Here is an 11,528-nt window from a genome sequence, read left to right on the forward strand (position 1 = left end):
CATATACAAAAATAGACTCAAAATAGATTAAAGACTTAAACTTAAGACCAGAAAGTATAAAACTCCTAGAAGAAATAGAGACAGTACTCTCCTTGACTTTGGTCTTCGCAATTTTTTTTTTTTTTTGGATCTTTCTCTTTAAGCAAGGGAAACAAAAGCAAAAAAAAATTAAAAGTGAGATGACATTAAACTAAAAAGTCTTTGTACAGTGAAGGAAACCTTAACAAAATGAGAAGGTAACCTAGTGAATGAAAGAAAATATTTACAAATGATAGGGCCAATAAAGGATTAACATCCAAACTATGTAAAGAACTCATACAAATGAAAGTCAAAGTGTTAGCCACTCAGTTGTGTTCGACTCTTTGCAACCCCATGGATTGTAGCCCACCAGACTTCTCTGTCAATGGTTTTTCTCAGGCTGGAGTGGGTTGTCATTCCCTTTTCCAGGGATCTTTCTGGTCCAGGGATCAAATCTGGGTCTCCCATACTGCAGACAGATTCTTTATTGTCTGAACCACCAGGGAAGCCAAAGAACTCATATAGTTCAATATCAAAAGAACAAGAAAATATAATTTTAGAATAGACAGAGGTCCTAAATAGGCATTTTCCCACTATATATATATACATATATGTGTATACATATATACACACATACATATATGGTCTGTGGGCACATGAAAACATATTCAATATCACTAATGCAATCAAAACCACATTGAGATTCACCTGATACCTGTCAGAATGGCTATCATTAAAAAGACACAAAATAATAATTCTTGGCAAAGATATACAGAAAAGGTAACTGTTGTGCACTGTTGGTACACTGTAAATTGGTAACATTTACATTAAGGAAAACAGTATGGAGTTTCCTCAAAAAATTAAAAATAGGACTACCATACAATTTAGGAATTCCACTCCTGGTATTTGCCCCCAAGAAAAGGAAAACACTAACTCAAAGAGATACATACACTTAAGTGTTCATTGCAACATTATTTCCAGTAGTCATAATATGGGAAATAATTTATGTGTCCATTGACATGTAAATGGATGAAGAATGTATAAGTGGAATATTACTCAACTATAAAAAATGAGGAAATCTTACCACATGCAGTAGCATGAATGGACATAGAGAGTATCATCTAAGTGAAATAAGCCAGACAGAGAAAGACAAATACTGTATGTTTTCACATATATGTGGAATCTGAAAAACAAAGCAAACAAATGTAACAAAATAGAAACAGACTCATAGATACAGAAAACAAACGAGTGATTGCCAGAAAGAAAGGAGGTTTGGGGAGAGCAAAATAGGTGAAGGAAATTAAGAGGTACAAACTATGAGTTATAAAATAAATGTCACTGAGATGCAATATATAGCACTGATAATATAGTCAATAATGTTGTAACTTTGCATAATGTATAGTTATAGAAATATCAAAACTCTATGCTGTACATTGAAACTAATATAATATTGTAAGTCAACTATGCTTCAATTTTTCAAAAAGGCAAACTTGTCAAATTTGATTAGCTAGAACTTTAAAAATATATATCTTTTACCTCCTTTCCAGTACATTTAAAGCATAATTGAGAATCATAGCTAAAGAAAGCTTCTAAGTGATAAGTCAAGGCTTAGATAGAGAATGATATGATTCATTCCTAATTAGTGCTGAGTAGGTCCACATTGAGTTAAATATATCTTCTGTAATTATATTTACTTTAATTTGCCTTACAAACAATCATTTTATGGAAGAAGCCAAATTTTATAGAAATGCAGGTCAGGAAAAATAAGCTACACATGTCCAAAGTGGGATGTGCCCAAATTAACTAGATTTTATTGCGTGAATATCAAAGGAAGAGACTTAAAGAACGTCGGAGACATTCAGGACATTGTCCTAATCCTTTCTTAATGATTCAGGTACTACGTCAGTCAAGTGATGGATTATTGCACTGACCTATAACACTCCCAGGAATGTATAATACCCTTAGCAAGGAATTACTTTCCTGAGAGTGAAAGTGAGTCACTGACCCCACAGTTTTCAGTGTTCAGAATGTACACAGGGTCATGTAAGGATTAGGTTGAGGTCTAAAAAAGCCCCAAGTGACTCATACTTGGAATTACAACATCAGGCCCATGTTTGCAAGATCTTGGGTATAAATGTACCCCTTGAAAGGTCTCTTTTGGATTTGATAGAATTATAAACCTGGAGTCCCATATTGCTGTAGATTGTCACTCATCTATTCAACAAACAGTGGTTGAGAGCCCCCTATTTTGTTCTAGGCATTATGCATGAACCACCATCCTATTTCTTCTTTAAGACTTAGTTGTCATTATCTCCTCCAATAAACCCTTCAAGATACTCTCCACCCAAATCACTGTTCCCTAGTCCTCTTCTAATATTCAAGGAGTATGCTCCTCATGTGTTTCACATTGCTTTATTATCACTTTTCCAGAACTTGCTATGAAGATACTAATAGGTCTTTATTATAATCCCCATGCTTTGTTCACAGCATGGCCAAGAGCTGGCTCTATATACATGTCTGTTGAATAACTCATAGAATCCTTGCCTTTGAGAAACTCAGTGTGTGTAGTGAAAGAGATAAACAAACAAATAGTTACAGCACAAAGAATAATTCTATATAGAAAATCAAGTGCTATGGACCTCCATATGGTAGGAGAAGTAACTAACTGTCTAAAACTGATGCACAAAAGTGATGTTAGACATGGACCTTGAATAACAAGAAGGAGACAGTTTGAGAGTGAACTTGAGCCAGAAATGCTGACATGTACAAAGGCAGAGACAGGTTTAAGGAGTGGTAAGTGATTTTGGAGAGCTAGAGTTTTAACAGAGATTCTCTAACATTGGTGTACTTAATAATTACCTTAGAAATTTGATAATAATGCTGAGAGATTGAGAAGATCCCCTGGAGAAGGAAATGACAACACCCTCCAGAATTCTTGCCTGGAGAATCCCATGGACAGAGGAGCCTGGTGGGTTGCAACCCATGGGGTCTCACATAGTCAGATACACCTGAAGCAGCTTAGCATGTACACATACAGACAGAAATTCCCCCTTCTCATGAATATTACCCAACAAATTCTACCTACCTGGGTGGGTCCTCTTAACTCCAGTATTGGATTGTGAGCTCCTGATAGGAAGCAACCATGCTTCACACATGTTGGAAAGATCTCCAGAGCCCAGCAGTGCAAGAGCATGCCCAGGAATGGATCATTTTACTGACTGGGTACGAAAATTATTGCTTGTTAGGTAGGATGGCTTATCTTGTTTTGAAAAATACATAAAGTCCTTTCTATTATATAATACAGGCATTAGGCGATATTTGAAAAACGAGTTTTCTTTCCTGGCCATAGAAACCCACACTTTTATTCATCTTGAGAAAAAGAATGCTGGAAAATAAATAGAAAACCAACTCTCAGAAATAACTAAAGAAGAATACACTGATTTATTATATCAAGATACTGTTATTTAGAAATAGTTAACATGATAAAGAAGGTCAAGGCAAGTATAATAGTCAGATATTTGGAGGTTTAGTTCAAGTGCGTCATGCACATGAGGTTAGATGCAGGGAAGAGATCTGTGGGGAACAAGAATGGTCCTGAATGCAGAATGGGGGCCCTTTTGCTTGTGGCTTAGTGGCACCACAGGGTACTAAAGCTGGTGGTCTTTTAAAACAAGGAAAATTTAAAATGAATGACATGTCCACACTAATGTGATAGTGACTGGTTCATGGTTGATTTCAGCAAAAGGATCCACCACAGCTGGGGCGACAGCAAGTTGTGCGGCAGCAGGTGGTCTGGCAGCAGACGGGGCGGCAGCAGCTGGACACGCCGCAGCTGGGGCGGCAGGTGGTCTGGCAGCAGACGGGGCGGCAGCAGCTGGACACGCGGCAGGTGCGGCGGCAGGTGGTCTGGCAGCAGACGGGGCGGCAGCAGCTGGACACGCCGCAGCTGGGGCGGCAGGTGGTCTGGCAACAGACGGGGCGGCAGCAGCTGGACACGCCACAGCTGGGGCGGCAGGTGGGCTGGCAGCAGACGGGGCGGCAGCAGCTGGACACGCCGCAGCTGGGGCGGCAGTAGGTGGTCCTGCTGCAGCTGGGCTGGCAGCAGCTGGGCTGGCAGCAGGTCTCCTGGCAGAGACTTTGGCCACAGCTCTGGTCAGAGCAGATGGAGCCACAACAGGAGCTGACCATGGTGTCAGAGGGTGGAGGTTCTAGGTGGGTTAGAGAGCGAGATTCTTGAGTTTGGAAGTCTCATTGCAACATGTCCCCTTTTATACCTACCTGAGTGACTGCTGTCACTATGTTAAGGGCTATTTCCTTGTTATTGTTTACCTTAATAGATAGGCAATTATCAAGTTAGTTATTTGTTGAGTAGAATGCATTTTTCCTTTCTCTGTGTTGTGGTTCATCCAATCTAGTCTTTCCTCTTGACTCACATTTCATTTTCTTTCTTATATGTATCATCTGATTTCAAAGACTCCTCAGCTTCTTCATCTAATTTGTTGTCATATAATACATCATTTAAATGTCAACACTCTGCATCATCCTTAAAGCTGTGTCTCATACCAGCCCTCAAATGGGGCTTGTTCTCTAAAAACAGTTTGAGAAAAATAAACTGTGAACATACTGGAGTACTTGGAGGCATTTTTCTTTAAAAAGTGGAGAGGCTATTCTAAGACAGAAAACTTACTAACAATAAAGGAAAAGATTAAAAAATTTTAGAGCAGAAAAATCTTAATGTCTTATTAGTCATTTTAAAGCTTTAAACAAAACCAAAAGACTACAAAAGAGCAAGCTGAAGTAAATAACAAATGGGTTAACCAATATGACCCAAAAGACCTAATTTTCTTAATGCATGCATAGTAAGAAAAAAAAGGCTAACAAGCAAATAGAAAGTTGAGGGAAGGATATTAACAGTCATTTCACTGAAAAAGAAATATGAATGCCTTTTAAGGTTTTAAAAGATTTTCAGTCTCATTTATAATTTTGAAATTTTTTTTTTAAATTTTTTTTTAATTTTTTTATTTTTATTTTTATTTTTTTATTTTTTGTTATACATTGATATGAATCAGCCATAGATTTACACGTATTCCCCATCCCGATCCCCCCTCCCACTGCCCTCTCCACCCGATTCCTCTGGGTCTTCCTGGTGCACCAGGCCGGAGCACTTGTCTCATGCATCCCACCTGGGCTGGTGATCTGTTTCACCATAGATAGTATACATGCTGTTCTTTTGAAATATCCCACCCCCAAATTTTTGATTGAACAATTTATCCATTTGTAAACCAAATATTGAACACTTATTATGTCCCAGGTCCTGCTCTAGGCTCTGGGAATAACAACAGTGAATAGTTTGAAATGACAAATATAAAGCATCTAATTTTTTAAACTCTAATAAGTTGGAGAGCTTAAAAGGAAACAGATATTTTCATATCTTAGGTGTCTAAGCTGGAGTAAATTCTTTATAAAGTAATTCAGCAGTAACTATAAGATTTGATTGAGCAATTTCACTTATAGAAACATATTCAACAGATACACATAAGCAGGAGCTCCAGGATATAAACTCAAAATGGTCTTTGCAGCATTGTTGGTAAGAATGAAAGTCTGAAATTGAACTGTATTGTGACCATGGAGCAGAATGTCTCTGATGTAGAAAATACACACCAGGGTCCATGTTACAGAGCATCATTTTGTCACAAAGAACACTTATTGAGCTATTCTTGCAACTTTTCTATAATTTTTACATTATTTTAATAAGGAAAATGAAGTACACTTTTACAGCAAAACAGACCATCCCTTTTCCATATAGACACACCTTGTTTTTTAGACAAAATTTCAGCAAGGAGGGAAGAAGGTAAAAAAGAAAGCAAAGCTATATGATCATGTTTGGTTGTGTTGTTTTTCAGTTATTTAAGTCTAATTTCATTGCATTTGGGTAAGAGAGAGAAGTTTGTATTATTCTGCCAAAAGAGTTTTGTTTGTAGTCTATATGTTTGTGAACATACTGGAGATATATAGATAAATATATATATATGAAAATTATGAAAATTTGCCAGGCATGCATGCTCAGTCATGTCTAACTCCTTTGATCCCATGGACTATAGCCTGGCAGGCTTCTCTGTCCGTGTCATTTCTCAGACAAGAATACTGCAAGAATATTTCCTTCTCCAAGGGATCTTTCAGACCCAGGGATTGAACCTACATCTCCTGTGGCTCCTGTTTCAGCAGGCAGATACTTTGCCACTGAGTCACCTGAGAAAGAGCATATAAATATCAATTATATCTAAATTGGTAATGATTCTACTCACATTCTCTATTTCCTTGTTTATTTTTCTCCTTCAAATGACCATTCTAAAATAAGGTGTTAAAGTCTCTGCTATAATTGTGGTTTTATAAATTTTCACTAGGTATAATAGTTTTTTTGCACTTAGTTTCAACATAGCTTGAAAGCATTTATGATAGCAAGAAAGTTACAATTTATATAGACATAAATTCGTATATCAGTAAGAAGTCACAAAGTGAAGACAAGAACAGGTGTTAGAGATTTTGATCTAATTGGGCCACAGTTCTACAGTCATTTGTTTGTTTGGAGATGGTTGGTGTTCTGTCTGAAGGCAGGAAGACAGCTAGGAAATATCCCTCCTACTTAGAATGATTATAATGTGTTTTGAGGGAGTAGTTTTAAAGTAATAATCACATTATAAGAATATAAACACTCTGCTTTCTTCTGATTCACTCCTTCACTTTGTCTTATGTGGTTGTAAACTGTACACTATTCCTTAAACTTTCATACATGACACATTTTATTTCTAAGAATCCATCTTTATACATTACCTGTCTCCAACAGAATGATTTCTCTTTCTCTCCAATATCACCAATACACTCTGCCTGACATGTGTCTTCCTATTGAATCCAAGATTTCATTGTGAGTTACATTGGGATGGGAATTGGGTCACATTTGACTTAGTGCTTCCCCAAAGGACCTTGCAGGGTGGTCCATAATTCAACTGTAGTAAGAAGGAAGCTCTTGTTTTCTCTCAATAAACTTGCAGGCAAGGAGGACAATCTACTTTTGGGGGGAAAGTCATTGTTTAGCATTTTCTCTGATACAGGATTTGATTGATATGTAAAATCAGTTTTCTTTGTTCACATGACAGAAATACAAGTTTATCTCCAGTTCATAATCAACACTAAATAAAATAAAAGGCCAAAAATATTTCTGATACCAAGTGTTTATGGATATGTAGTTGTTCCATCACACAGAACTCACTGCAAAGGCCAGGTCATGCACAGCAGTCATGAGATAAGGAGCCTGTCCCCATGAACTAGAGTAGACATTTGATCGTCTGCCTGAATGTCAAGGTAACAGGCACAGAACCTGGAGAGTCTCCGTGGTACTCAGTTTAAACCGCTTCTTTTAAAACAGTTTCTTGGTGGCATGATCGATGGGATGGACAAACACAGTGACAGATCAGAGCCAGTCCAGATGCTGTGGACAAAAGAAATGGAAAAAAAAAAAAAAAAGATGAATACACTGGAATACTGGTGGTTAACTCAGGGCTGGGGTGAGGAATGAAGTTCAACAACAAGAAAATCTGTAATGCTGGGAGACACCAGGTAGTCTGGCAGCAGACTGGGCAGCAGCAACTAGACACTCCACAGCTGGGGACACAGCAACTGGAACTGTAGCCACAGGGGGTAGCAACAACTAGAGACTCAGCAGCTGGATGCAGGACAGCTGGGGTGACAGCAGGCAGTCTGGCAGCAGCTGGGCTGGCAGCAGTTCTCCTGGCAGACCTTGGCCACAGCCCTGGTCAGAGTAGATGGTCAGAGTAGATGGAGCCACAACAGGAGCTGACCATGGTGTTAGAGGGTGCAGGTTCTGGGTTTCCAGGAGAGTGAGGTTCTTAAATGGAAGTCTTCTCCCAAATCCTTTTGTATACCCTGATGAGGAGATGTCATCATCATGTCCAAGATTATTTTCTAGCTGCTGTTTATCATGTTTAAAGGGAGATTATCAGACATTCTGATGCGGCATCTGGTTAGCTTTGGTATTTAAAGAGTATGCTTACATACCTTTATTTAATCATTTATCCCTAAAAAGGAGCATTTGCCTTTCTTTTCTTATTTCATCTTCATCTCATCTACTCCCTCTTATACTTTCCAAAATGTGTTATTTGATACTCTGAACATTATCATTCTTTAGTCTTAAAGACATTTAACTTCTTGTACCCAAAACAGACACACAACCACAATTCTTGCTATTTGGACAATACTTAAATCCAAACATGAATAAACTAATAAACGAAAACTATAGCAAAGTGGCTGGTGGCAAAATCAGCATATAACACACTCATAACTTATGAAGAAGCTAAGCAATATAACTGGATTTAAGGCACATGACTTCAGGTTGTTCAAAATAGAGGTGGTCACTTTTCCAAACCAACATCCCAACATCCCAATTACTCAGCCCTATTACAAATTACTTATAGTTCAAGTTTCAAGCTAGTAAACTTGGAGTTCTCCTTTATTCAAGTGAATCCATGTTGATTCCCACCCTCTAAGAGCCATTCTCAGGACAGAGGCACAGAAGGGAAAGATGATATTCAACCCATTCCACTTCTGCTACGATTCCATTCTGACTCAATGAACAGCAGCAGATTATTAGACCAGATGAACTGGTAATGCTATTACCCATTTACTGGATCTACTAACAGGGGGTTTATACAACTTCACCACCAAGGTCAGGAAGCCCAGCAGCAGAGGCATCAGAAATCCATATCTGCAGTTAAGTCAGAGCAAATGAAGTATCAGGGGCCACAGTGTTAATCAGTGAAATAAATATGCTGTTTCTTTCAAAAGGTTACAAATATGGAAATTGCTAAGTATCCAAAATATTATGCTTTGCTCCAATGAGTCATTGGTGTCCCTTTTGTTCCTGCATGTTAATAATTTATTGACATTTGTATATTTTTATTGGCTTATAACATTGAGTTTTGCTTGTACCATATTCTATTTAGATTTCTGTATACACTACCAAATGATCATCATCAAAGGTATGGTTTCTTTCGCCATATATTTGCCCATCTTTACCCACTTTGCTGTCCTCCATAGCCTTTCTTTTAAGCAGCAATTGAAAGAAAAATATTTTAGTTGTCAAATTAACTGCTTTGAGACTCTTCCTTTTGCCATGAAATAAAGGGAATAAGGAAATAATAAAGATAGCATCCCCAGAGCAAGTTTGTTATCAGGTCTGTCAGCAGATTTGAAGTTGAGCATGGAAAGATAATGTTTAATATAGTGAGTTCAGTCCCTTGTTTTTTGGAAATGAGATACCAAGTGGAAAAGCTTCCTACTCATAGATTTATCTATCATTGAATTTTGTGTGGCATAGATGAAAGACTTGTTAAAAAGTAACTTTAATTCAGAATGTGTTAAAATATGAGCTGAATCCATCACTTTTGTTTCACCTATCTTGAGGGGTGAATCCCAAAATAAGTAGCTCCAAGAGGAAAATGTAGGTGGGGACAATGGCTCTGAAATCTTCTACAAATTATCTTGAACTGATAGGTGACAAAAGGATGAATTCTGTCTTGAGAAATGATGATTCATACTTAAATAAGGGTATGGATGTTGATAGTGTCTCCCGTTTCTGGAAATAAGTTCCTATGGTTTAATATTAACTAGGAAAATAATCCTGTTTTCAGAAGATTCATAATACTCAGGGAACACTTCCTCCTTAGGCAATTTCCCATGGATCATGAAAAATGTTATAAATAATAACAAGGAAAATTCTGTTCATTGGTCCTAAATTTGGGAACCAGAGTATAAAAGGTCTAGTAGAGAAGAGGTATTCAGATTCTGAGAAATTTGTCTCTGCTCAGAAGCCACCCCTCCACACCTGACACTATGACCCATTCCTGCTGCTCCCCTTGCTGTCAACCTACCTGCTGCCGGCCCACCTGCTGCAGGACCACCTGCTGCCGGCCCACCTGCTGTGAGCCCAGCTGCTGTCAGTCCTGCTGCCCCCCAACTTGCTCTCAAACCACCTGTTGCAGGACCATCTGCTGCAAACCTACTTGTGTGACCACCTGCTGTCAGCCCACCTGCTGTGAGCCCAGCTGCTGCCGGCCTTGCTGCCCCCCAACTTGCTATCAGACTAGTGAAAACACCTGCTGTAGGACCACCTGCTGCAAACCCACCTGTGTGACCACCTGCTGTCAGCCCACCTGCGGTGGGTCCAGCTGCTGCCAGCCTTGCTGCCTCCCTGCCTGCTGTCAGACCACCTGCTGCAGGACCACCTGCCTCAAGCCTACTTGTGTGACCACCTGCTGCCAGCCCACCTGCTGTGGGTCCAGCAGCTGTGGACAAACCTGCAGTGGGTCCAGGTGCTGTCAGTCTTGCTACCAGCCAGCTTCCTGTGCACCTGTGTACTGCCATAGAACCTGCTACCACCCCACATGCTGCTGCCTGCCTGGGTGCCAAGACCAGAGCTGTGGATCCAGCTGCTGCCAGCCTTGCAGCCACCCTGTCTGCTGTCAGACCACCTGCTGCAGGAGCACCTGCTGCCAACCTACTTGTGTGACCACCTGCTGTCAGCCCACGTGCTGTGGGTCCAGCAGTTGTGGACAAACCTGCAGCAGATCCAGCTGCTGCCAGCCTTGCTGCCACCCCAGCTGTGTGTCCACCTGCTGCCAGCCTTCCTGCTGCTGAAAACCTCACCAAAGAACCACCATCTCACAAATCAACCTTGCTGTTCCCAGGACAAATTCACTTCCAAGTGATGCTGAAAGCCAGCAGTCTATTACCAATTTTTTTTGTTATTCATCTACCTATATAAAAGCTTCTGAATCAGCCTGATGGAATGTAGAGGACTTCACCCTGATTCTCCCCTTCCTATCTGTGTAGGTCATGTGCCAGCTTCCTGCATCATTATAATGGAGCAACTTGGCTTTGACTTTGAAATCTAGATCTTCACCTTCTTGATACATGTATTTTAGGGAAAAAAGCCTCAAGACTTTTTCTTTAGTTTCGAATACTTATCTGCATAATAGTCTTCATAATCATGTATCTTTTCAATATACCAATTATTTTTGCATCTTACTTTCTTCTTTTCATAATCACTTTGAGTTGTCTCTCTAGGTGCAGGGAATTTTACCTGGATTTCTAAATAAATCTTGTGCCACTATTCATCCCATACTATGTTTTTTGTTATTATACAGCATCTGGAGAAAGAAACACCAACTTACTCCAGTAGTTTTGCCTGGGAAATCCCATGGACAGAGGAACCTGGAGGGTTATAGTCCATGGAGTCGCAAAAGGGTCAGACATGACTTAGCTACTAAACAACAACAGTATTCATGATGTAAGGATTTATACACATGTGCATTTGATATGTATTATTCATTCTGAGCTCATACAAGCCCCCACAAATTATTTTTTCCATTTCTCATGTGAGAAAATCTCCAATTTGATAAACTATCTCAAAGCGAACACATGTCACTATTATCAGG

The 11,528-nt window shown here is 39.4% G+C and overlaps 2 protein-coding genes across 2 annotated transcripts; one reads left to right on the plus strand and one right to left on the minus strand.

Moving 5' to 3' along the window:
* Positions 1-3,436: 3,436 nt before the first annotated feature.
* On the minus strand, positions 3,437-4,253 carry LOC122695054 (keratin-associated protein 4-1-like). The gene has a single exon (XM_043904531.1). The coding sequence runs from the start codon at positions 4,204-4,206 to the stop codon at positions 3,754-3,756; it is 453 nt and encodes a 150-aa protein (XP_043760466.1). The 5' UTR covers positions 4,207-4,253; the 3' UTR covers positions 3,437-3,753.
* Positions 4,254-9,888: 5,635 nt separating this feature from the next.
* LOC122695043 (keratin-associated protein 9-3-like) lies at positions 9,889-11,207 on the plus strand. Its single transcript, XM_043904520.1, has one exon. It carries the CDS (start codon positions 9,925-9,927, stop codon positions 10,726-10,728), a length of 804 nt encoding a protein of 267 aa, XP_043760455.1. The 5' UTR covers positions 9,889-9,924; the 3' UTR covers positions 10,729-11,207.
* Positions 11,208-11,528: the final 321 nt, after the last annotated feature.

This window comes from Cervus elaphus, chromosome 5 (assembly GCF_910594005.1).
Source record: "Cervus elaphus chromosome 5, mCerEla1.1, whole genome shotgun sequence".
NCBI lineage: Eukaryota > Metazoa > Chordata > Mammalia > Artiodactyla > Cervidae > Cervus > Cervus elaphus.

What these genes read in the sequence shown, in the direction of transcription:
- LOC122695054 (XM_043904531.1), bottom strand. Translation starts at nt 4,206, where the DNA reads ATGGTCAGCTCCTGTTGTGGCTCCATCTGCTCTGACCAGAGCTGTGGC.
- LOC122695043 (XM_043904520.1), top strand. Translation starts at nt 9,925, where the DNA reads ATGACCCATTCCTGCTGCTCCCCTTGCTGTCAACCTACCTGCTGCCGG.